The following is a 27,920-nucleotide window of genomic DNA, read 5'->3' as shown; positions in this document are numbered from 1 at the left end:
AGATTCAGGTTACTATTTTTTTCATTTATGTGCATGTATGGTTTGGTCAATCTCTTTAGCGATCCAATGCTTTGTTGTTCTTAATTTCAAGTCAAATCCAACAACTTTTCGCTTGGGTAGCGTTATTTTTGCACGATTGTAGAACAGGATTTCATGATTTCTGTGGCCTTACTGAATTAGTGGGACCCCCACAAGCGTAAATACAGTATAACGAGGACTGGGGTTAAGCTTCTACATATAAAGGGTTAAGGATTAGCCTAGTGAATGGGCTTCCCGTTGAGTTTGGGGAGGATTAGATGTACGTAACCTGACCTTCTTATGAAGATATTTTTTCATGTTTCTAAATGTAACACAAAAAGTGTCCCTTTATTATGGGAACCTAACATTTTAAGAGGGTAGTTTTTAATGTCTTTTTTATTATAGTGATAGGGAATTAATTTTCATATATACCTTTTTATGGTGGGTCCACTTGTTTTTATAACTTTAAGGCAAGTAGGTTAAATTATGAATTTAAAAAAAATAGTACATTGAATTTTGAATTGGGACAATTATTTTGGAACAGCCCAAAATAAAAGAAGGTAGATACTTTTTGTGGGACAATACATTGCACATAGTAATTATCAATTAATTTAACTAAATACACTTATCAATTAATTTATCTAAATACACTTAATTGATAATAAAACTCTAATATTAGTTTTTATCATATTATTTAATAAATATTATTCAGAAAACATAGTTGATAAGAAACATTATCCCACATGTTCAAATTCATTAAATCACAGTTGCACTGAGTTGAGTAAAAATAGTAAATTCTTTCAGTCTTCATCTTACAAAATATAGTACAACTTAATAGTGAGAATTTTAAGATATTGCAGTGAATTCTAATTCCAAAAGAACAAGAAATTTCAAGAAATCTTAAGATTTAAAAATCCCATTACATATTTGGTAATTCTTGTAATTTGCCAAATTCGATAAATCTAGATTCTTGTGACATATAACTTACATGATTTGGGAAAAAAAAAAAACAAAGAAAAGAAAGGTGAAAGCACAGTATTGGTAAAACTGGTTGCCTATAGTCATCTTCTGCAGGATCTTGTGATGGCTGAGAGGTTGCTAATGAAGCATCTAGATGCTCCCGGGAGATGGTTACTGGAGAAGCACCGCCGACTTCTGATGAACAAGTTCTGAGGGAAGTATCTGAGGGAAAAGAATCTCCACCGCTATATCATCTACAGCGAGGAGGTTCAAGACGCATTTGAGCACAATCGAAGATTGAGGAACCCGGCCACAACTTCTGTTCAAGAAGCCATTCATGGACTCTCATACACTATATACGGGAAGCCAGATGTAAGACGTCTAATGTTTGAGCTTTTCGACTTTGAACAGATCCAACCTAAAGCTGTATGAAGACAAGAAAGACTAATTGGAATACTACATGACAAGGGCAAGTCCAGTCTTCCTTCAAGACCAACTATTAGTAGCAGGATTTTTTCCCCATTATTGTTAGTACAGCAAATGCAATGCACCGAAGGAAATGCAATGTACAAAACAAATTTTTTTATTTTTATTTTTTTTTTCGTTATATATAGATTATGTGTATTATGTGCTATGAGGCTATGACAGGTACATAGGATGGTTGATGTAAGCTGCTTTTCAGAGATTGAAGTCCCTATTTTTGTTTAAAGGAGCTGTTTTAGAGAGTATAATTTGTGCTTTTGGTTTATGATCTGCTTCTCATCGTTATAGTGTCAAGGTTCAAGAATTTTTACTCTGGTGGCCGAAGAATTTCTGAGTTTGTCAGCTTTGTTCATGTGCTGCTATGTGTTGTAGGAATTTTTTTTTAGCAAATTCAACTTTGAGCTAATCATTAGTGTAACAACCCAGCTCCTCATGGATCCGGATCATTAAACGGGTCCTAACCTGACCCAAAAACATCCAAGGGTGAAACGGTAATTTCACGTTAAATTAAAATGTTGAGTTCCAAAAAAGGCAAGATGGTAATTTGTAATATTTCAATAAATTAAAACCCAAAGGACGTCATAGTCGTTTACGTGCATCACACAATAATTAAAATGAAGTCCGGTGTAAAATAGTCCTTTTGGGACAAAAATATAATTATGGCATTTGATTGGGTCATAAAAATAATTAATTTCAACTTCAAATGATGCCAAAGTGTAATTTTAAGAAAATAATTAATTTCAACTTCAAATGATGCCAAAGTGTAATTTTAAGAACTTAAATTGGTAATTACATGAAAAGGGAGAACCAGTCGACGTATACTCCTCATACGTCGACTGGTTTGGGATATGAACAGTGGGAAAACCCACTGCCATGATACCGACTGGTATGAACATAAGTTACAATGGATACCGGTCGACTAGTTTGGGATACCGGTCGACTGGTTTGGGACGTGAATTGCTCAAACATAAAGATACCTGTCGGCCGGTTTGGGTTATACGTCGACCGGTTCTAGAAAATCTTCACTCCCACTTTCCACTGTCCTGTGTGACCCTGTACTCCAACCTTTGGTCGTTCGACCACCCACGTCACTACACTTATGTACAAAATTAATACATTCCAACTTCAACAATAACCATGTTGCTATCACAATTTGCCACACGTCACTAAAATCCACTAGAGGATTTAGTGTACAAAAAAAATAATTACATTTTAACATTAAATAAAAATACAATAACCATCAACAACATGAACTACCACACGTTACTTAAATACACAAAAGGCTTATGATTGGATAAAACTTAATTACATTATCTAATGGCCATAATTGCAAACTTATTTACATTGTCCAAAAATTATGATTATACGTGAAATGGCCAAATACAAAATAGCAAAAAAAAAAAAAAATCATCTTCAAACATCTTTCAATTTTGAGGTGGATTGGCATCCGCCGGTTCTTTTCTAAGACCTGAAAAAAAATAATATATAGTAGGGTGAGCTATATGCTCAGTAGGTGACACTTCAGACATGCATCTTGAGTCCCCGTGAATCCAATCAAAGCATAGGCCAATGGGAATTAGGGAGCATGCAACATCGGGGATTAATACAACATTCCAACTAAATTCGAATACAAAGAATGTAATGCCGTGGAATGCGAATACATGACAATGTCATTCCCCATTTTCATTCTCAAAATCATCACTTTCAACTGTTAATACAGCCCGCCCTTTGGTGACCCCGCCGCGACACGAGAGGAGGATTGGCTAGTGCCCCTGACCCTTGGTAACCCCGCAGCGTCATTATGGGGCCCAGCTAGCTCAACCATGCTAGGGCGACTCTCTAATCCCCTCTAGGCTATATTAACCTCCGGCCCGTTGGTAACCCCGCAGCGACCGGGTTTGCATAAAACCATTTTATCCAAAACACTTTCCCGAAATTCCCAATTTCATTTTGAAATAAATTTCTCCCGTTTCATGCAACCCAATGGTACATGTATGCACATATATTCCATACTTTCAATATTATGGCATTTAAAGAATTACAATACCCAATCAAACATATATCATGTTCAACATTTCTAGAAAGGTCATCAACATAATAAACACAACAAAATGCATAGCAGTGGGACTATGCATTTTTTTTTCGTTATATATAGATTATGTGTATTATGTGCTATGAGGCTATGACAGGTACATAGGATGGTTGATGTAAGCTGCTTTTCAGAGATTGAAGTCCCTATTTTTGTTTAAAGGAGCTGTTTTAGAGAGTATAATTTGTGCTTTTGGTTTATGATCTGCTTCTCATCGTTATAGTGTCAAGGTTCAAGAATTTTTACTCTGGTGGCCGAAGAATTTCTGAGTTTGTCAGCTTTGTTCATGTGCTGCTATGTGTTGTAGGAATTTTTTTTTAGCAAATTCAACTTTGAGCTAATCATTAGTGTAACAACCCAGCTCCTCATGGATCCGGATCATTAAACGGGTCCTAACCTGACCCAAAAACATCCAAGGGTGAAACGGTAATTTCACGTTAAATTAAAATGTTGAGTTCCAAAAAAGGCAAGATGGTAATTTGTAATATTTCAATAAATTAAAACCCAAAGGACGTCATAGTCGTTTACGTGCATCACACAATAATTAAAATGAAGTCCGGTGTAAAATAGTCCTTTTGGGACAAAAATATAATTATGGCATTTGATTGGGTCATAAAAATAATTAATTTCAACTTCAAATGATGCCAAAGTGTAATTTTAAGAAAATAATTAATTTCAACTTCAAATGATGCCAAAGTGTAATTTTAAGAACTTAAATTGGTAATTACATGAAAAGGGAGAACCAGTCGACGTATACTCCTCATACGTCGACTGGTTTGGGATATGAACAGTGGGAAAACCCACTGCCATGATACCGACTGGTATGAACATAAGTTACAATGGATACCGGTCGACTAGTTTGGGATACCGGTCGACTGGTTTGGGACGTGAATTGCTCAAACATAAAGATACCTGTCGGCCGGTTTGGGTTATACGTCGACCGGTTCTAGAAAATCTTCACTCCCACTTTCCACTGTCCTGTGTGACCCTGTACTCCAACCTTTGGTCGTTCGACCACCCACGTCACTACACTTATGTACAAAATTAATACATTCCAACTTCAACAATAACCATGTTGCTATCACAATTTGCCACACGTCACTAAAATCCACTAGAGGATTTAGTGTACAAAAAAAATAATTACATTTTAACATTAAATAAAAATACAATAACCATCAACAACATGAACTACCACACGTTACTTAAATACACAAAAGGCTTATGATTGGATAAAACTTAATTACATTATCTAATGGCCATAATTGCAAACTTATTTACATTGTCCAAAAATTATGATTATACGTGAAATGGCCAAATACAAAATAGCAAAAAAAAAAAAAAAATCATCTTCAAACATCTTTCAATTTTGAGGTGGATTGGCATCCGCCGGTTCTTTTCTAAGACCTGAAAAAAAATAATATATAGTAGGGTGAGCTATATGCTCAGTAGGTGACACTTCAGACATGCATCTTGAGTCCCCGTGAATCCAATCAAAGCATAGGCCAATGGGAATTAGGGAGCATGCAACATCGGGGATTAATACAACATTCCAACTAAATTCGAATACAAAGAATGTAATGCCGTGGAATGCGAATACATGACAATGTCATTCCCCATTTTCATTCTCAAAATCATCACTTTCAACTGTTAATACAGCCCGCCCTTTGGTGACCCCGCCGCGACACGAGAGGAGGATTGGCTAGTGCCCCTGACCCTTGGTAACCCCGCAGCGTCATTATGGGGCCCAGCTAGCTCAACCATGCTAGGGCGACTCTCTAATCCCCTCTAGGCTATATTAACCTCCGGCCCGTTGGTAACCCCGCAGCGACCGGGTTTGCATAAAACCATTTTATCCAAAACACTTTCCCGAAATTCTCAATTTCATTTTGAAATAAATTTCTCCCGTTTCATGCAACCCAATGGTACATGTATGCACATATATTCCATACTTTCAATATTTTGGCATTTAAAGAATTACAACACCCAATCAAACATATATCATGTTCAACATTTCTAGAAAGGTCATCAACATAATAAACACAACAAAGCATCATCTAGACATACTTTTCACATAGAACAAGTCATATTCAAGATTGTGAAATTCTCTAGACATCACTTACACAACATTAAGACAATTAATTCTCAATTTAAGCTTGTTAATTACACAAAGAAGATAAAATTCACAAAAGAGCAAGAACATCATGAATTAAGGGTCCTTACCTCAAGTTTGCACCAAAACCCTAAAGATGGGTCTCAATTTCGAATTCCCTAGGGGGACTCAAAGCTGGAATTGATGGTACTCACGCGTAGAGCTTATCGTGCTCTCCGTTTTGTCTCAAACGGCTCTTAAAAACTCCAAGAATTGAAGAAGTTACCAAGATCCAAAGTTTGCTTCTCAAATAGAAGGAAGAAAGAAATGGAAATGAGAGAGAGAAGAAAGCTACGGGAGAGAGGAATGAGGATGAAGAAATGTGGTCTCTAGACCACTTTGTGGTTAATGATGGGTCCCACCAATTTTCAATTTTATTTTCCATTTTCTTTTTGCTCCAATTTTACACCACATACGCACACAAGTGAACCATATGCAAATACTACTTAATCCACATAATTTAAAATGTACACAATGCAAATGGACCTAACCACAATCCTGTACACATAACGTGAGGAGACAAAAATGCCCTTGCGGCGACAAAATTCTGAAAAAAAGAAAAATGCAGAAAACCGGAAACTTTACAATTATGTACCTTGTAAAATAGACAATTAATTTGAATAGTATTATGCTTATCATCCCATGACAAATCAGGTAGTGCAGTGGGTGAAAACAGAACTGTCATCTTTTTTCAAATAGTACCAAGTACGATGGAGATGAGCAACCCCTTCATAGTCACTTTCCCGCCAAGACAGGACAAATCAACAGTTCGGAAGGGGAAGACCAACCCGTCGTTGTTCCTTCAAACCTCCCAGCTGGTCAAGATTAAGAGGACATAGAGCAACCAAGCAGAAGGACTCGGTGAATGATATGTTTAGTAGCTCATTTCGTTCAGCCACAGAACTTAAAGCGAGGGAGATACATTTCAGGCCTAGCAACACATGTTTTTTGAACGACTTCACTTTTACTTCTCAATGTCTTTGTGGAGTGGTGACGATTGGTCAAGTTTTGGTTGCCAACCAAACCAAGAGGGTCTTTCTGAACATGATGGCAATGAATTGGCATAAATTGGAGGTATGCGGTTACATCTATTTCATGAATTCACTCATAAATGGAGCTGATGATGTAATCGAGCTGCGATCACAACATCATTCATAACTTTCTTGGCACTGATTAAGAAGTGGCAAAATTATTCAACGCCTTGTCTAGCTTCTCTGTAATTCCTAGTAAAATTAGAGATGTCAACGGATTGAAACCTACTTCTTTGACGTAAATAATTATTAGCTTAAAATACCTTGAATTAAACTTACGAATCTATTAAATATGACAATTTAATTTGATCAATGTAAATAACAATTAAAACAAATTAACAATACAACAAAGAAAAAAAAAAAATTCAAATTAAGAATTTGACACGTATTATGTCAATTTTTTTTTTTTTTTTTAATTTAAGTGGACTCAATTAATTTTACCACTAAATTATTGTAAAGATAAATTAATGGGCATCACATAGCTTAACATAACTATTTTAAAATTACGAGTCAGTGTGTCACACAAATCACAATGGTGAATAAAGAAAACTCGTCATTTTCATGCATTAATTGTACCTATTATTGTTGTTTACATCTGTTATTAATGAAAATGTACGCAAGTGCAGGACCACAACTTAATTGAGGTGGCACTGCCTATAGAAACCTAAATCAAATGAGTGGACTTGGTTTAAATTTCCCATCTTTATAGTTAAAGGATTAGACTACTAAAATAACCCGAGGCAGCACCAACAACCCTAACCCGAGGCAATACCAACAACCCAATTTTTGTGGTCTGTTGCATATAAAAATGGATTCAAGTGCACGACCACAAGTTAAGGTGGTACTGCCTATTAATGAAAGCCAAGTCATAAACATCATATATAAATGGGGTAAATTACATTTACGTTCCTTAAAGTTTAGACAAATTTCATTCGAATAGAACGATCAAGGTTTATTACAATGACCTCCCCTCAACTTTTGGAAGCTGTTGTAGCTGGTTAGGTCTACTACTGATTTGGGCTGGGCTAGCTTTTGGGCCAGGATCGTATTTTCTCCATAGTCTCCCTCAGACTATTGTAATTTTTCTATTGCATTAATATATTAGACTTTACCTTTCAAAAAAAAAAAAAAAACTTTTGTGAGTGTGCTCAACGCTCGTGACGTGATCTGTATGTTAGAATCGTTAATGAAAATGGCAAAAATGCGCTTCATTTGTATAAAAAGATGATAATAACCTTATAAAAGTACTGAAATGACTAAAAAGCCAAAAAAGCACTTAGAGTGAAAATTGAAATGCCTTTAACAGGATTCCCATGATTATACATTGTTAAAAGATTAAATTCCAATGAAAAAAAAATTTAAAAAAAAAAAAAAAAAAAAAAAAAAAAAAAAAAAAGAGAAGAAAAAAAAAAATCCGACAAAAAAAGTGTGTTTAAAAATTATGTGACGAAAGAAAACACATCATTTTCATACATTAATTGTACCAAGTGTCCCCAGCAACCAAATTTTGGTGATCTCTATAGTCTGCATAAATGAAAATGGAGGCAAGTGCAGGACCACAACTTAATTGAGGTGGTACTACCTAATGAAACCTAAATCAAATGAGTGGACTTGATTTAGATTTCCCATCTTTACAGTTGGAGTATTAGACTATTGAAATAACCCAGAGGCAGCACCAACAACCCAATTTTTGTCATCTGTTGCAAATGAAAATGGAGGCAAGTGCAGGACTACAAGTTAAGGTGGTATTGCCTATTAATGAAACCCAATTCATAAGCATCATATATAAATGAAGAGTTTGTCTATCTATATAAATTGATGGATGTATATAACTGGTTATGACGCCATTGCTATCCTCACCAACATGCGTAAGTGGTGACGTCAACTACTGGATAATTATAATAAGAGGTTGATACCTTACCAACTTTCTATTAAAATTGTAAAGTTCCTGATTTTCACCATTTTCTTTTTCTAGAATTTTCTGTTTTTGCAAGGGTATTTTGGTATTTTCTTGTTTTGCGTGTCGGACACCGTGGGGTGTGCCGAGTGTGTTTGAGAGTTGGTTGGGGTATTCCAATGAGTTTAGGACTCTTAAAAATGCACCGATTGCCATTTCGGCGTTTTTCCGTTTTTCGGATCAGAAAGTCCCATGTGGGACCCACCACTGGATTTGTTGTGTGCAGACTTTTTGTTTGGGGCCATTTGAATCTCATTTATTTTTATTTATTGTATTTTATGTAGATGTGATATGGTTAGTGTGTGTGTATATATGTGTGTGGTGGAAATTTAAAAAGAGGAAAAAGATTTTTCTTAGTGGTGGGACCCACCACCACTAACTTTCCATTTTAGTGGTCAAGAGGCCAACTTTGGCCTCATTCTTCCTCTCTCTCTCTCTCTCTCTCTCTCTCGGCTATATCTCTCTCTCCCTCATTTCTTTTCTTTTCTTTTTTTTTTTTTTTCTTATAAATTTTAAACCTAGATTAATCTCTAACCATTTGGAGATTTTTAGTGCCGTTTGCGGCAAAACGGAGAGTTCAACGAGATCTTCACATTGATGTAAGCAATTTACCATTTGGCCAACCATAGGATTTTCGAGTTTAAGGCTTGGGAATTGGGACTTTTTGCATTCTTGAAGGTAGGGGTTCCTAATTCATAATTTCTTGCACCTTGGTGAATTACCTTCTTGATTTGCTGTCTAACATGCTATATTGTGTTGATTTTCCTTTAAAATGATGTAAACAAAGTATATGGCTATGTGTATTAATTGATTATATGTGAACTAGCATGCTTGTATGAAGTAGAATCTATGTTTTACATGCTCATTATGCTAGAATTGTTGTTGAATGGAAATATGAGACGTGTACTAGCATAGAAACTTACTTGAAAATCATGTATAATCTTGAATGTTAATTTGAAAGGCATAAATTTCCTTATTTCACGGCATGGCATGAAAAGCATGATGCATCTATGCACTTCATTAGGAAAGAAATGGGAATTTGGTTTTGAAAAAAATGAAACGAGATTTTTAGAGAAAAGTTTTGAAAGGATTTTGCAAAAAACCCGGCCGTCTAGGAGTTGCCTAGGGACCTCAGCATTAGGGAGACCTAGAGGGGACTAGGGAGATCGCTCTAGCGTGGTTAAGTTACCTGGGCCCCAAATGACGCCATGGAGTTGTCATGGGTCAGGGACAATTAGCCAATCCTCCTCTCGTGCCGCCATGGAGTTGCCATGGGATGGGTTTCATTAACAGTTTGGAAATGAGGATGGAAAATGTTTTGGAAATGGGGAGTGACATTGCATGACATTTCACCCCATTTCATGGCATATTCATTCATGACTTGGGTTAAGGATGTGGTATTGTGGTTATTTTTCCCCCGGCATAACATGATCCCGCTATCTTTTATCTATTCATTGTATGGATTCACAGGGTCTCAAGAGGTGTGCCTTAGACACCTCCTACTGAGCTTATGCTTACCCCTTCATTTTAACATTTTTTTCAGGACATGGAAAAGAAGTGGCGGACTATGATCCACCACAGCCTTAGCTTAGATTAGAAGACTACTTTTGGTTATCGTTGTAATTAGATCTTATTTTGCAAAGCCTTGTAAAGCATGTATATTTTGTAGCTTATGGTTTGTAATTATAATTCCATGGTAGTATTTGTTACAAATTTGACACAATGTTGATATAACTTATGTAGATCATTTTCGAATCAAATAATGGATGTGTAAAACTTGTTTTTCAATGGAATGGAATGTGGTTATTCATTTCTGTATTGCACCAATTCAGTAGCAGATTCCTCAACTCCGAAGGCCATTTCGGTCGATTAAAATGGGCACTTTGGTCGGCCGAACATTCTAGTGGACTCACTTACTGTTTGGGCCACAACCGGCTGACCGGAATGGCCATTTTGGTTGAATAGTACCAGAGTTATTTCGGCTGACTGAAGCTCCACTTCGGTCGACCAGTTAGCTGTTGTTTGTGGCACTTTGTTCCTCCTTTGTTTTGGGTTGTCCCTGGCCTTGGTAAGTTGTTTAAAGCCTTCTTGAAGCTTATTTAAGACACAAGGATGATGTATGGACATTAGATATGATGTGGATCGACTTTGGTGACCTCGGGTTCGGGTAAGGACCCGGTTAACGGTTCGGACCCACAGGTTCAGGTCGTTACAAAATGATCCTGAGTTTATATGCCAAGGGTCCGCCCCATTTTGTACATAATGTTATGTTCGGCACCGAATTCACCAATACATTAAAAAAAAATTAATATAAATTTTAATTTTTTTTTTTCGATTTTAAATTCTAGACATCAATTTAATACACTCAAACATAACAACGGATTTTAGGTCAAAGAAGTGGGTTTCAACTTGTAAAATTAAAGAAGTAGGTTTTAATAGACGAAACTATTCAACGGATTCAGGAGCACTATAATAGTAAGAGGAAGACCTGGACGGCTCAGCTATTGCACAACTATTTTAGTACTCACTGGGATGTTTTTGTTTTCTTTTCTACTTTTATACTAGCTCTCATTTTCTGTAATGTTTTTTATTTTTACCATTTTCTATTTTTTAAAATTTTTTGATTTTTTCGTGGGTATTTTCGTCTTTTCTCGTTTTACGTGCCAGACACCGTGGGGTGTGCCGGTTGTGTCTAAGAGTTGGTTGGGGCATTCTATTGAGTTCATGACTCTTGAAAATGCAATGGTTGCCGTTTTGACAATTTTTCTGTTTTCGGACAGGAAGGTCCCAAGTGAGACCCGCTACTAGAATTGTTGCGCACGGGGGTTGTGTCATAGGTCAATTACATTTCTGGCATTTTTATTTTTATGCAAGATCTTTAATTTATTAAATTGTGTGGTTGGGATTTGAATTATATATATATATATAGGAAATGTGGGATTTATTTTAATTCTGGTGGGACCCACCATCATTTCTTTTAAATGGTCAAAAGGCCATTTTATGGCCTCATCCTTTCTCTCTCTAATCTCACGTTCTCTCTCTCCTTCCCTTCTTTCATTTTCTTTTTCTTTCCACACAAAATTCAAGCATTGATTTTTTGTTTGTTATTTGGAATTTGCTAGTATAGCTTTAGGCAAAGTTAGAGAGCTCGTCGAGGCCGTCGTTTTGATCGGAGCCAATCTCCGTTTAGCCAACCTTGGAATTTCAAAATTAGGGCTTAAATTTGGGGCTTTTCTCATCTTTTGAGGTAAAAGTCTCTAATTCACAATTTCTTACACTTTTGTGAGTTATTTTTCATGATTTGTCACATAGCATGCTAAATTTGTATTCATTCCTCTTAAAATGACCTAATTATTGTAAATGAAGTATGTGATTATGTGTGTTAGTGGTTATTGTGTGAATTTGAATGCTTAAGTGGTAGTATTCATTGCCTATTGTGTTTAAATTGCTAGATTTTACAATATGAAAGCATGATATTTCTTTTGAGATTTCTTGTAAAACATGCTAAATGATTTGAGCTTGAATTAGATGTATGATAATGGACATTGGTATGACATGGAAAAGTATGATACATTCATGCATGACATTGGGCAAGGAAAAATGAGAAATGTGATTTGAGAAGGAAAGAGAATTGATTTTGGGAAAAAGGTTTTTTTTTTTTAAAGAGGTTTTGCAAAAACTCGGTCACTTAGGAGTGGCTTATGGGTCTGTAGCGTTAGTGTGACCTAGAGGGAACTAGGGAGACTGCCCTGGTGTGGTTGAGTTCCCTGGGTCCCAAATGACGTCCTAAAGTTGCCTTGTGGTCAGGGACAGTTAGCCAATCATTCTCTTGTGCTGCCACGAAGTTGGTATGAGACGGGTTGTATTAAAGGTTAGAAATGATGATGGATAAAGGTTTTTGAAATAGGGAGCGATATTGCATACCATTGCATTCCATAGCATGGCATGGCTTAATGAGAACTTTGATGCATTGTTGTTGGAATTGTTGCTATGTTTTTCTCTTTCGATTAAGCATGATCCCGTTCTCCTTATTTCTATCTATTGTTCGGATTCATGAGGTCACAAGAGGTATGTCTTAGGTACCTCCTACTGAGTCATTGTGCTCATCCCTTTATTATTAACATTTTTCAAGGTTCGGGAAAGAGGTGGCGGATGACGTTCCACCACAAGCTTAAAGAGGGCTAGAAGTTCATTTTGTTACCTTTTGTATCTTAATTCTGATCTTTTGTAAAGGCTCGTCTTAAAAATGTATTTCTTTTGTAAAGCATGGCTACGTAGTGAAATTGTATCCTCTTGACAGTATTTTAATGTAACTTGAAACCATATTAATACTTGAAATAAATGGTACTATGATGTAGAAACTTTTGAGAAACTCATTTACGTTTGTGACCAAGTATTATTGTTGTACAATGTTTGCCGTGAATTCAGGATGGGTTGTTTATCAGGTTCTGTGTAGGTTGGCTCATAATGAGCCCATCCCTTCTGGCGTTATCAGCTGCAGATAACAGCATTCCAGGCCTGTTGGCTGGTTGACATGGAGTATCAACCGGCTGACAGTGCACTTTCTTGGCATTCCAGAGAGTTGGGTTCCTAGGAGCATTGTTTCGGCATGCCGAACTTCACCATCAGTCGACCGAACCTCCATCTTCAGTTGGCCGAAATCCATCATCAGTCGGCCGACAATCCAGTTTGGCAAAGTCTATGTGATAACTCGGATTTTTTTTTAGATTTTAATTTACAATTTTTTTTTTTTTTTTTTTGAGTTTAGTTTAGTGGAGGTGTAGTTGTTATTTTTTCTATTTATGTTTTGTGGTCAAATGGAGAAAGGAAAGAGAGCATGGTAGCCAAAGTGTGGGAAAAGAGGAGTGAAATTATGATGATTTTTGTGAGGCCCAATAAGAAGATATTTAATGGGGTTATTTGATTTGATTACATATTATATATAATATTATGGTGATAAGAAGGAACAGGTCGGGTTGATTTGGTTTTGTTCATTTATTTATTTATTTATTTTTTAATGATAATGAGTGTATTTTGATGTATTTAGATTTGAATAAATTGAAGATTTTATTAGAAATTTCAGGGCGTGAGAGTCCCAAAAGCATGTAGTTTTGGGAATCATTTTGGCCGGCTGATTATCTCCATCAGCCGATTGAACATGCAGTTTCAGCTAGCCGACGAAGAGCTATCTGGCTGATCTTGTCCCTTTGACCAACACCTTTGACTTTTCCTTCCAAACTGTAATTTGGAGTATCTTGGACCTTAGAATGATCTGTGTTCCACTTGTCATTACAAGAAAAAAGAGCTTCTACGAGGGGCCAAAAACGTCATGTAAACTTATTCACGGATGTAAACTTATTCACGGCGCATTCTAGATCCTCGTGTATAAGAGTTCCGTAAATACTTAATTTTTTTTACTGGAAAAAATCTATCTCATAGAAAAATAATAGATTCGCTGTGAAAAATAATTTCATTTATATATTAAATTTATTTACAGCATGGATATTTTTCCGTTAATAATTAACTTACGAGGCACCGGCACATGCCATAGAAAAGTTTTCTACGGCGAGTTTTAACTACCCGTAAATAATCTCACGAGCCACCGACGCATGCATTTTAACTACCCATAAATAATCTCACAAGGCATTGAAACATGCTGTAGAAAAGTTTTATACGGCGAATTTTAGTTACCCGTAAATATATAAACCATTTTCATGAGTTGCCATGTATGTCGTAAAAAAGTTATTTACGAAAATTTTCACTAATATACAACCTTTTATTTACGGGGTTTTAAGCTTCCTGTAAATAAAAAATATATATATATATATAAATGTTTTTTATATATAAATCACCATTAATTAATGCCAGTCAATCAATTATCCACTACCTGTAATTCACATCACTTTCAGCTATAATTCAATTAAAAAAATATATCCCATTAAACATATCAAAAGAGTTAAAACATTTTTACAATTCATCATTTATCAATGTGCCAAAACAATTCAACATTTATCAATGTTCCAAAATAGGAAGTAAATCCCCTTGTCAAGAAAATTATCAATTTCCTAGCACTTCTGTTGAAAAATTAATAAACCTTCTAGCACTTGAGGTTCAATCTGCACTTGTCAAAAAATCAGCTCACTATACAAAATCCAAGGAAGAAGTTGCATCAAACAAGTCTCAAATTCATAATGCTAATAAAAAAGCGAAAGAACAAGATTATCATTTATAAATCAAACACAAATATTTTGCTAAGAATTTCTTCTTCAGATCTGCCAAAAATATTTCAATCAGATAATTTTTCTTAATTGAATACTAGATTTTTGCAAGTATGTATGAGAACAGACAATATCAAAATTTCTTTATATTCATGAGATAAAGAGAACACATATTCTAGCCGGCTCGAACCATAAATTTAGGATTGTATTACACTCAGTGATCAGGTGTCCATGGCATTTTTGAATCACTTGACTAATTACTCAGTGAACAAGTTTTGTGTATTAATAATATATTCTTTGTTTTCTTTTAATATAAATTACCCACAATACAAATAATCAAGCTTCACCTAACTAGGTTGATAATCGTCTATGTAGTCTAAAAACACTAACTAGATGCAAAAAAACCCTCAAGAAATCAAGTCCAGTAGGTTGTGTTGATTTGCTCTCAGTTGCAAATCCTGCCATGATTGAATTGTGTTTTCAACAGAGAATCACATAGCAGAACAGTCCAAAAATAAGCATGTGATCCATTGATTTTGACAAAAACCTGTCCCTTCTTGAAACTATCACTTTCTATTAAACATATACTAATTAGATAATATAATTTTTTTAACAAGATAGTCTTAAAGGAATCTTGAAAACCTTTCTCTCCTATACTTTATTCCTTTAATTTATACATTAATCCCTTATCTTTGTTATGTACTTCTAGTAATATTTTTAGTATTTTCTTAAGGGTTAGCCTTCTTTGAAGGCTAGGGAACAAAACACTGACGTGTGGAGATTTGTTGTATTAATTGAATAATATCACATTTAACTTCCTCAAAGGCCTGATTTGGACATTGAAATGCATGGTTGGGCAATATTTCAAACTTTAAGTTATCCATGCATTCAAGCTAGTAGTCATCCAATCAATTTCGTCCCGTCCCAATGTATAATTTCTTCTGAATTTCAATTATTCAATAATTACAAAGTTCAGATCGGTAAAAGTGTAAATAGTGTGAATTCATACTATCTGTCACAAATAGTTGACTTTTCAGTTTGACATTGCGCGAATAAATATTAGAAAAATGATAATCGGGTCCACTTCATTGCAATGAAGTAGGTCTGCCATTTGGCTGGCATTTTAGGTCCAAATAACATTGTTGTTAGTAGTATTATGGATTTAGTTTAGATACGTTTCTTGAAACAAGTCACTAATGTGTTGGGTCGTTTGAGTCTAAGCCCCATGTGTAAGGAAGAAGGTTCAACCCAAAAATTAATGGTCCAATACTTGACAGATCTATGTGTGTATTATGTGTCCATGCATCATTATTATTACAACATAGTTATCATGTCAACATATCCGAATGTTGAATACTTGATAGAGTTTAAAGCTGGGATTTTATAAAATGAATACAAAGCAATGCATGATTGATGGTGGATATTATTGGGCATTAAAAAAGCATAGCTAAAAATGAGATTTTAAAGTGGACAGAATCGGTTGACCGCTGAATAAGAACAGATAAAACAAATGGATGCCTTAAGAAGACACTAATTGAGGAGAAGCTGAGAGGAAGACTTCCTATCATAGTTGGTCATTTTGGAACCAACTATTAATAAATTTATTAAAATAATCTTTTTTAAACATAATTATAATTAGTTTTTATTAATCAACTATTAAGAGACTCTGTTTTATATATATAGAATGTAGTATACTGTGTATAAGCAGATATGGTATGAGCATTCCATTTTCAAAAAATGTTGAACAGCTTTTGAAATTTTGTTTCACATCATCATAGAAGGATGGGCTTGACATGCGTAATCACCAAAATTAATTAAACCTTTTTAGCCAACTACTATAATCTAGATCACTCTCGCATCACTCGTGACTCTTGGTAGCATTACATTTTAATGACATATCAAATTATAATGTTTAGTGTTTTCAAGATTCACGGTTGATATTCTTCTTTAATCTTTGTCTAAAGTTTGGATGATTACTGGCTTGATTGGTTGTATTAATTAAATAAAATCACATTTAAATTTTCTGTTCAGCCCAATATCAAACCCAACTAGCATTAATAGACCTAAGCAATCCTTCGTGCATAAAAATAATAAATCGGAAAACAGCAAAAATGGTCACTTAAGGCACGTGACCCCCTATACACCCGTAATATGCAATGAATGAAAACCAAACTCCATCCGTAATAATTTTCCAACCTCCATTTATGCACAATAATAATAAAAATATGGCAAGGCACGTGACCCCTAATACATGGTGATAAGAAAAATGAAGAAGCATAGTATTTGACCTTTGTTATAGAATGGAATCATAAAAATTCTGATTTTTCTGCTCCAAATGAACTGGTGATAATCAATCCTGTCAGAAAAAAATATTTCAAAAATGTAATGCCAAATACATAAAAAATCAGATCGTATGACTAATTTAAGAAATATAATAATAAGTTAGTGAATGACTAATTGACCTATATGGTTTTCACATATTTGTTAGGCCATACAACCAAGCTTGTGTTAGCATCAATACAATTCCTCTCTCTTGGTCCTCTTTTTGCACCCACTTTAGAGGACTTTATATGAGAACATATGCAAGATAAGAAAATAAGAAAAACCATTAAAATTTAATACGAGGCAACAAAAATAATTTAAGAAGTATGAGTTAATTAAATTAGTAATAAATACTTGTGGCTATTTGATGAGGCAAATGACAGGGCATACATGTCAAGGAAGTTTCTAATACCTAAACGAGTATATGAAGGCCACTCCTAGGCTTTCCCTCTCTTTCTCTCTCTTTCCTTTTCTTTTCTTGGGAAAATTAGTGTTCAAGAAGTGTGAAGTTTTCAATTATCTAGCATGTATTGGGTAAATTACTTTTCAATAAATTTTAGATGACAAAGTGTAAAAGTGCTTCTAAAGCTACAGCTGCTTTCTTTTTTCGTTGATAATAGGGACTTTTCATTTGAAACTAATACTCTTTAAGCATTATCTATGAAGATAACATAATCGACATTGTTTAATCGCCCTGGATTTTAGGATTTAGTATACAAATCTTTGCAAGGATATTAAAGAACGAGATGATTCACTGCTGCTAAAAGAAGTAATTTTATCAAAACAAGTTCTTGAGGCAATACAATATTGAATTCACTGAAAAATATAGTGTACATTAGGAAGGCATTTCCTGAATTAACAAGGAAACTCTAGGTCCTAATCTTGAATCATGGCCTTCATGAAAAAGAACACTCCCTGTGAGTGCTTAATCATTGAAGCAGAAGAATCAACTTCTCTAAAACAAGCATCTTATGAGAAAAAACAATATGACAAAAATGATCAATTGTAGAAATCAACAAACTTCACTTAGGAAGAACTAGTAATTAAACAAGAGAACCTCATATATACATAGCCCAATTTATTACCCACATTTATATGTATATATAATAACTTGACTTATTTAAATTTGACTAGAAATAGGTACAATTCATTTAACTTTTCTGAAAGGTGACCAACATGGGTGAATTTTTTAATCATCTGTGATAAACTTATGACGACCTTGATTTTCATTTTATTTTATTTTTTCTACTCAAATTTCCACTATTCAAATAAATTTGACACTCTAGAAATTTCATATGAAATTAAATTGCGTTCTAAATTTCATGATTTATAGTACTAATTGATGCTCCAAAAGCTTATTTTCTTAAAGATAACCCACCATTTATAAATTTTATTTTCATCTTGCAAATTAAATTTGTCTATTTCCCCTTTTTGCTTTCATGAAACCTTTGCAAAATTAGGAGATGTAATTAATCCGATTGAATTATAGAAGTGAAAGATTTAGTATCTATGGGATTTGAAAAGAAAATAAGAAATACTCTGAATGCGAGCAACTGTTCAGATGTTTCTATTAAGTTATCAATCTTAAACACTTTCTTCTCCAGGTGGTATAAACAAATAGCTCGATCAAATAGATCATATCAAGAATCAGTTCACACACACACACACACACACACACATATATACAAACACATGTGCATAAAAATGTATAGATATAGATAAAATTTTGTGAAAAAAATTAAACTGATAATGGAAAGGATGAGAGGCAACTGTAATAAGGTACGTACCATCGTCCATGGTGGCTCGTTTCAACTTCAATTTATGGTCGTTGGTTGAAAACCCTAACCTCTTTGCTGGTCGCTTACGGAATGATCGACACCGTCGGGAGTCCAATCTGAGAAAGACGAGTTTAGGAAACCAAGCTTTCTTTCCTCAAATTACTGCCATCAACACGGTTCAGAAATCACCATAGGCTTTGGGACTATTATAGAGCTGTTTGGTCCTCTAGTGGTATTCCTAAACATTGCTTTATCCCATACAATGACTCTTTATAGAATGTAACTTACGTATTTCTAGCCTTATGCCCTTTTGCTAAATCACTCACACACACACACACACATAGATATAGATATATATTCATTTAAAGATATACATGATGATCAAAACACTGAAAAAAATAAGTTGGACATAAGGCAGGGAAGACAAAGATACCATGTTGAAAGGACATTAGCAGTATCCCAACTTAAAAACTCATGAATGCATGATGCAATTATAAGAAAAAATAATAAAGAAGAATATAAAATAGTATAGAATGAAGTCATATGAATCCCTCAACAGTTCCTGACGAAGCTTGTTACTTTGTTGAATTGCAGTAGCCTTCTCCTCCATCAAGAATTGAAATTAGAGCTCTTCCCTGAAATTTAACCAGAAGTTCTATTTTAGGCAGATTAACATAAGCTACTAAAAGTTCAGACACGAGCTACAAATAGCAATTACAGTGGAACTCCAAGCATATGGACCCTGACAGAAATCCAACTTAACTTCAAGTTGGATTTGAGCAAAATACTGGCTGAATATGTAAAGAATGTAGGAAGATATATATATATATATATATATATATATATATATATATATATATATATATATATATATATTGGTCGAAAGGCACAAAGGAAGAAATATACAATAACACACACAATTAATCCAAATAATAAGATTGTAAGTTATTCTTTTAACAGACGGAACACAAAATCAAAACAAAATTTCTCCTAAAATTGATAACATATATCCTTCTAATAAACAGGTAAATATAGCATCTAAATTTGATCCAAATATATACATTAGCAATTTAGCACACACAAAATAGAACAAAAGTAATTAAATATGCAATATGTATGTTTGAATGTATATACAATAGCAAAATTGCGACAAAATTAAACCAAAAGTACTTAAATATGAAATATGTATTTTTGAATGTATATACAATAGCACAGTTACAACAAAATAAAAGCAAAAGTAATTAAATATGATATCAATATAGAGCACATCAAAATTTAACCACAAATTGACCTTTTCATTGCAAGATCAGTTTAGACTGAGAAGAAGGCTTTAATCACTCACTAAAAACATTCAACATAAATATATCCCTTTTAACAGATGGGAAAAGAAAATCAAGAAATAAAATACAAGTAATTAAATATGAAATATGGATGTCTGTATGTATATACAATAGCACAGTTGCAATAAAAATTAATCCAGAAATTAACCTTGCCATTGCAAGATCAACTTAACTGAGAAAAAGGGTTGAATCACACCCACCCACCCACCCCCCAGGCCTGTTGAGGTGTGTTGTGTTGAGAGACAGAGCGCACGCACCCTAGGCCTGTTGAGGTGTGTAGGGCTGGGACGAATGGCGGTGGCAATTCTGGACTTCTCCTCCGACGTCGGCAAGGCCGATACGCACAGAAAATGATATATAGATATATATATATATATATATATATATATATATATCAGCAAAATTTGTATAAATGTTATCGATAAAAAATAAAAAAATACTAAAAATAAAATAAAATATGCTAGACTGAAACCACACGGAAAATGAAAAAGATCTAAAAATCGTAACTTAGACTAACAAAAATAGAAACAGGTAGAAGAATCTTACATTTCTCTTCTTAATCGTCAAGTCTCCTCCGGTGCCACCGTTGCTCTGTCTGAAACTCATACCTTGTCGGAATACTAGAGCTTCACTGAAACTCATGCCTTGCCACACCTGGTTCACTGGCGTTGTCGCCCCACCCTAACCCCAATTTTGTACTACACATCAAAGCCCTAACCCTAATCTCGTAAATACATCAACAAAATTGAAATCCCTAGCCTGTTCGTAGGCATCCTCTTCAAAAATTGAACTCCGATGGCCCAACTCTAGCATCAAAATCTCATAAATGAGTCATGTATTCATCAAAAAAAAAAAAGAAAAAAATCAGGGATCGATTAAACAACAGATCAATACACAAAAACACACACACACATATGTATAGATTTAGAAAAAAAAAAAAAAAAAAAAGGATTAAAATACTAACTATATAGATATATGGAGATCAACGAAGAGAGAGTTTGCTACGGAAATCATTCTACTGCTCGCTATGGTTGCTACGAAAACTGAGGAGACAAAAAGGAAAGAAATTTTTCATTCTTATGCTTCAGTCGTTCTTCATTTTCTTTCCATTTCTGGGCGTTTCCTCAGCAACCAAATGGAGCACAAGAGAATCAAAGTAAAAAAAAAAGAAAACAGATTACAAGATTGTTGTAATGACTGGTGATGGAAGGAGAGAGAGCTGTGATGACCGGTGATGGAAGGGCGAGACCGGTGATGGAAGGAGAGGGAGGTGTGATGGAAGGAGAGAGAGCGGCTGAAGGAGAGAGAGTGTTAGGGCTAAATGAAATGGGAAAGTGTTTTACGGTGAATTAATTGGCCCCAAAAAACGACGTAGTTTAGGGCCCAAATAATCAAATGCATATAAATAAACGGAGGGAAAAAATGGAGTTAAAGGGAAAAAAATGGAGGGAATGGAAGGACTTATTTACGGTGCAAAAAAGGCGTGTGAAATTTATTCACGATCTTTTAAATATATCGTAAAAGAATTTAAGTTCATTTTTTTCATTCTTTCAATATATATTTTTTAAGTAATTTTATTAATTGTAGTTTTATTGCTTATTTACGGGAAAAAAAATGTCTTAAATGTAGAATTTTAGTGTTTTATCAATGAGGAACATTTATACCGTTAAAGGTGTACAAATATATCATAAATATATTTAAATATTCACGGGATTTTTAATATACCGTAAAAATACTTTTCTACGACGATTCTGCTAAATTCTCGTGAAAGTATGCCCTATAACATAACAATTACGAGAATTCTTTTAAAAACTTCGTAAATGGTAGTAATCACGAGGCAAAATAAAGAAGCCCCGTAAATACTATGTCATAAAAGCCCACTTTTCTTATAATGTGTGAGCTTAGGAAATGACGGTATTGCCCTTAGTTGACTTAGGGTTCAGGTCATTACACTTTCATTCAAATAGTTTTCCTCGTAATTAGCCAACAAATTCAAAGTAAAATATTCAGAATTTATTTTCTCATTGCCTCCCCTAAGCTTAATTATATATATGTATTCAGCAACATGGCAAGTACGTAGTCAAAAAATTGGGAGGTGGGAGGGGGGCAATAGTAATTTTTTGGGTGTATAATTGAAAAAATTAAATTAAGAAGGGTAAATTAAAAATAAATAAAAAATATAATAAAAATATAATAAATTTAGGGAGATAATGGCCCCAACTGAACTACATGTAGCTCCATCCCTGGGTATGTTATCTAAACGATCCTAATTTAGTAATAGTTTCTCAACGCATGCACACACGTATACTTCATTTGCTTTGTCTAAGGGATGAGTATCCCTATGCTTCACATATGATTCAATTAGGGCTCAGGCATAAGAATTTTTGTTTTTCATATTTTTATTATAATAAATAGTTTAACATGACTGGTCCTCACCAGTGCTGAACTGGTCATGAATAAATGATTTACACAGTATTTATATCAGGTGAAATCAAACTTTATCACCTGATATTTTCTTACTTGAAAGCCACACTACAAGTCTGTCTTTGAATTTTTGTGTTGCTTTCATTTGGATTTTTACACAATATTTTCTTGCATCTGATTTGTTACATATACACCATTAATTGTTGTTCCAATAAAAGAATCATTTATAGATCGATCACTCTTCTTCAACTTCAATTTTCTCCTTTTAGATATCTCTGCTTCTTTATTCATCTGTGCGTGAAGGAGAAAATTAAACTCTCTCTAGCTAAGTTTCGTGACACGTACAAAAATGGCAGCAAGTAAGTCGAGCTATGAAAATGGTCAATCGAGTGTTGGAATCAAAGATGGTGATAATTGGATAATATCCATAATGGAAGAGGAACCCTTGCCACATAAAATAAAATAAAATACAGAAGGTTGCACCACAACTGCGGAAGGGCAGAAATGAATTCTTTGATCCTGCAGTCGTTTCAATCGGTCCCCTTCACTATGGCAAACCAGAGCTCCAAGAAATGGAAAATGTGAAGACCAGAGAATGGCACGCGCGTTTGTCGCTGACAGCAAACGAGACATCCTTGAATTCCGTGACAAGTTATTAGAAGTGGTCAGTGATGCAAGGAATTGCTACGTTGATGGATCAACAGGTGCATATGACGATGAAGCATTCGTCCGTATGATGTTCGTTGATGGTTGTTTTCTTCTGTATTTCATTGACAAGGTTCTGCAAGGTAAATATAATGATTTGGAAGAACTTGCTGGGCATCTAGGCTTTGGTAGATGGCCTGTGTTAATAGGGGACTTAATTTTGCTGGAGAACCAACTTCCTTTCCTAGTTCTCCAAACCTTGATGAGCGTAAGATTCCCAGAAGACGCAGGGAAGGGATTGATTGAGACTTACATCGACGTTTATTTCATACAAGACTTGGAAGCGAGGAAAATGATGATATCAGGACAACGTTCAAATGGTACCAAGTATGATGGAGATCAGCAACCCCTTCATTTACTAGAACTCACGCGCAGAAGATTTTTCGGCAGCACGAAAGGGGAAGATGGTCCTCCCAGCGGGACCGGATTAAGAGGACATAGAGCAACCAAGCAGATTAACTCATTTCGTTCGGCCACAGAACTTGAAGCACGAGGGATACATTTCAGGCCTAGCAACACATATATTTTGAACGACTTCACCTTCAGTTCTCGATTTCTTCATGGACGGGTGACGCTTCCTCAAGTCGTGGTTGATATCCAAACCAAGAGGGTCTTTTCGAACATGATGGCCGATGAATTGGCTCCCTTTGGATTCGGTGTCCAGAAGATATGCAATTATATATATTTCATGAATTCACTCATAAATGGAGCTGATGATGTGATTGAGCTGCGATCACACCGCATCATTTATAACTTACTTGGCACTGATGAGGAAGTTGCAAAACTATTCAACAACTTGGCTGCCTTCTGCGGAGATCCTCTTCTATCAGACAAAACTAAAGCTGTCATTACTGGGATTAAAGAGCACAACAACAGCAAGAGGAAGACTTGGACGGCTCAACTGTTGCACAACTATTTTAGCAGTCCCTGGACTGCTTTGGCTTTCTTTGCGCAACTTTTGCACTGGTTCTGACTTTCATTCAAACATTTTTCCCTCGTTAGAAGGTAAAATATTCAGAGTTTAATTTCTCATTGCCTTCGCATAAGCTTAATTAATACTATATATATATATATATATATATATATGTATTCATCATGACAGGTACAAGGACGACCTGTGAGCAATTTGGTCGGCACATCGATCCAACTCTAATGTGTGTTGGTTTAAAAGCATATAATATGTGTGTGTGTTGGATCCTTCAGTTTCAAGGACATTGAATAAATTAGTCATGTGTGTATGTTTAAAAACAAACTCATTTGTATTTCTTTTTATCTTTTCTTTCTTCAATTAATTTGCTTTTGGAATGTTTATTCCACATCGTCAATAAATGCTCACCTTCCTCAAACCTTCTACTTTTCCACCAAAGTAGTTGAATTAATCCACTGTCTTCGAGTTTTGATGTAAATCGAAAATGGCAATTGATGCAGTTGAGTCCACTCTAATCGTAGAAGTTCATGTACGTACCACAAGAACATGCCGAATGGAAATATATTGCAGGTGCCCGGTGCACCATGCACCTGGCCATCACAAACGTACATACTAAGCATGGATGGTTGTAATGTGTACGGTGCACCGGGCACAATAAATACCATCCTTTCGAATTGGGTCAGACTTCAATATATTATCAATTCCTCAATAACCAAAAAAGATGAAACTGCAAAAATATCATGCGAAGCAGCAAACCACGTTCCAGCAGCAATCAAGACAACGAGGAACTCTCCTTTTTGTGTACTCATCTGTGTAAATTAGCACATTTTGAAAGAAACGTGCTAACCATGTAATGATATAATTTGTTTACTCTTTTTGTTTGTTCAAAATGTGCTGTTTTAAAAGAGTTTTTATATCACAAAGTCTTAGGGATTTTTCCTGGTTGCTTCCCTTTTTATGTATGATTTTTTCGTGGGCTTTGGAAAGAAAAAGACATGCAACCTACTTTTTAATGTCGCAAGCCATCATTGGTGACAAGAAGAGACATCCAATTAATTATGGGGACACTTGTGAAGAAGACTTCGACTTGCCTACTGACTATTATTTACCTTTATTTTTATATTTTTTTGCCTGACGGAACATTTTATTTCAACAAAAAAAAAAACAAACAAAATACTCCGTACTACAGAAGAGGCCAGAGCCTCCACACAACTAGACAACATTCATTCCTTAAAAAAAGACCATTTCTAAAAGTACAAAGAAACTTCAAAAAAAATAAATAAATAAATAAAAAGAAGAAGAAGAAGAAAGAAAAGAAAAGAAAAGTAAAACAAAAACCATATGTATTCCACCACATCTCCTTTGCCAGACACAAATACCATCTAATCCCATGGCACCACAAACAGCATGATTAAAGCATTCCACAGAATTCTAATTCCAATTCCTGCAGGAAATGTCAAAGAGCCAAGTTGTAACTGGCGGGTGCGAGGTCAGGGAGAGAATATTACAAGATCCAACCCAAAAGTCACTTCACTTTCCCCTCTGGATTTGATGTGGGACAAGTCCCACGTTCCTTCATTCCATATAGACATAATGTAGCAAAGGAAAGCGAAACGGTGAGCCTAATCCTATAATAGAGTACTAGCCTTGACAGGGAGACTTTCTCTAGAACAGTTGATCGATGACCACGACCGGGGTTTCGAATGAAAGATAGCGATCGGAGGACGACGATTGGATTAGCAGACATCACTCACTTTGACTATTATTATTATTATTATTATTATTAAAACGGTCACTTTACTGGTCCTCATAAACCCCAACGAAAGACCTTATCTTTAGAAGTTCCATTTTAATCAGGTTCAAATTTATTTATGTAGTGTGCATAAACTAAACCAAAATATGGAACAAAATAATAAATTAATTATAATGTATTGGATAACACCATTAAAATTATATGTATAGCACACTCATGAGTTCATGCAATTTCTTCATCATTATTTGAGATTACTATCAATTAGTCAATGAGCAATTAATAAATAATACATCAAATTACTACCTCATTTATATGAAATAATTTAAAGAATTAATTAAATATTCTCTCTCTCTTTATACTGTACATAATATGATTTTCATAATCAAATACATTGATTTTGTTTCTCGTTCGGCGTGCACAACATAATAATATATAAGGAAACCAACTGATATATATATATATATATATAGCAAATTCATTGATTTGTTTCACGTTCGGCATGTACAATCATATTGCTGCTTAAAACAATTAAAGGTTCTCTCGTTCAACGTGTATTAAAAAAAAAATTATATTAGTTTCAAACAGAACCTTACTGATTTATATAAATCAATTACATATCCATATCCTAATACAATACACAATTTTTCAGATGATTAATCACCCACAAAATCGAGACACCAAAAAAAAAACAAGGACACTAAATTAATGATTTCAAATATATCGATTTAAGTATGCTACATCATAAATTAATCTTTACTATTTTGATTTCTACAAAACCTAACCTTAACTCTGATACCAATTGTTGGGTTTAAATAATAAACAACATGTACAAATCAAAAATTAATCTTGAATTAAAGAGAGGTTTTGATATCATACCTGATTAGAAAAATAAACTTTAGATACCTTTGAGAATTCTTGAGTGCCCTTTAAAAGATCTGAAAAATTAGAGCTCTTTACCCCCTTCTGAAAGTTGTCTATAAGTTATAAAACAAAAATCCAACGGTATAAAACCATACTCCCAATGTAACGACCCGGAAATTTTCCTTCCTTTCCTTTTCCTGAAATTTTACAGATGAATTTTTTCTGTTTAATTCTCTTTTCTGAGATCTGTTTCTCGTCGATTAGTGTCATCTCGAGTGCTCAGAATTGGCTTCTGAGACTCTTTCGTATGGATTGACAACTTCCTTTGAAGACCGAGTCATTTTCACATTTTTACTTTTCGGGACACTATTCTCTTTCGTCTTTTTCCCTCTTTCGTCCTTTTCCCTATTCTGTCTTTTTCCCGTTTGCCAGTTTTTGGCATAACCTCACTTTTCATGCTCGGAGTTGGTTTTTGACTTCACGTGTCTTCATCTTCAGTGGTTTCCTCGAAATACGTATCTTTACTTTTGCAAGGAAGTACTTTGGTTGCTCCCGGTGTCCATAGGAGCATGGATGCACAATTCTTAAGAATCTTTTTCTTTTCTTGGGATATTTTTTGAAGATATTTTATTTCAGGGGCATCTAAGAAAATATCTTTTGGAAAATATTTTCATTCTGGGGCAGTTTCGTAGTTAACCCTTTTTGTAGGGGCCATTGTGCAATTAATGAAAGTTATTGCAAAATACATCGTCTGAAGCCTAGATCCTCGTACGGGATTCATTTTCACATTTTGTTAAGTCATGGACTCTTGGAATTCCGTTCTGGTCGTTTTTCTCCAGTTTCAGAATTTCTGGACCCGGTTGCCACCGAACTTGTTCAGGGCATAACTCTTTCTTCGAAACTT

General features: G+C 34.8%; 2 protein-coding genes and 2 long non-coding RNA genes across 5 annotated transcripts; 3 read left to right on the top strand and 1 right to left on the bottom strand.

Moving 5' to 3' along the window:
• Positions 1–1,095: 1,095 nt before the first annotated feature.
• On the top strand, positions 1,096–1,567 carry LOC132267636 (ribonuclease III domain-containing protein RNC1, chloroplastic). Its single transcript, XM_059768768.1, is given in 1 exon segment — positions 1,096–1,567. A coding segment is annotated over 1 exon segment (309 nt). The 5' UTR covers positions 1,096–1,101; the 3' UTR covers positions 1,411–1,567.
• Positions 1,568–8,736: 7,169 nt separating this feature from the next.
• On the top strand, positions 8,737–10,480 carry LOC132266973 (uncharacterized). The gene is made up of 2 exons (XR_009468790.1): positions 8,737–9,365; positions 10,231–10,480. It is a non-coding gene; the product is annotated as an uncharacterized LOC132266973 (long non-coding RNA).
• A 4,163-nt stretch (positions 10,481–14,643) lies between these two features.
• Positions 14,644–21,674, bottom strand: LOC132266972 (uncharacterized). 2 transcript variants are annotated; one of them, XR_009468789.1, is made up of 4 exons: positions 21,310–21,674; positions 20,603–21,151; positions 19,015–19,640; positions 14,644–17,261 (listed from the first exon to the last, which is right to left on the bottom strand). It is a non-coding gene; the product is annotated as an uncharacterized LOC132266972 (long non-coding RNA). The 2 variants fall into 2 exon arrangements; XR_009468788.1 differs by having other exon boundaries at positions 20,892–21,151.
• Positions 21,675–22,859: 1,185 nt separating this feature from the next.
• LOC132266975 (uncharacterized) lies at positions 22,860–25,614 on the top strand. Its single transcript, XM_059768008.1, has 2 exons — positions 22,860–24,479; positions 24,577–25,614. The coding sequence occupies exon 1, from the start codon at positions 23,365–23,367 to the stop codon at positions 24,445–24,447; it is 1,083 nt and encodes a 360-aa protein (XP_059623991.1). The 5' UTR covers positions 22,860–23,364; the 3' UTR covers positions 24,448–24,479; positions 24,577–25,614.
• The last annotated feature ends 2,306 nt before the right edge of the window (positions 25,615–27,920 follow it).

This window comes from Cornus florida, unplaced genomic scaffold, assembly GCF_030987335.1.
Source record: "Cornus florida cultivar Cherokee Brave unplaced genomic scaffold, ASM3098733v1 CherokeeBrave_3.0.0_Hap2_Chr07, whole genome shotgun sequence".
Taxonomy (NCBI): Eukaryota; Viridiplantae; Streptophyta; class Magnoliopsida; order Cornales; family Cornaceae; genus Cornus; species Cornus florida.
This window is presented reverse-complemented; position numbering and strand designations above follow the sequence as displayed.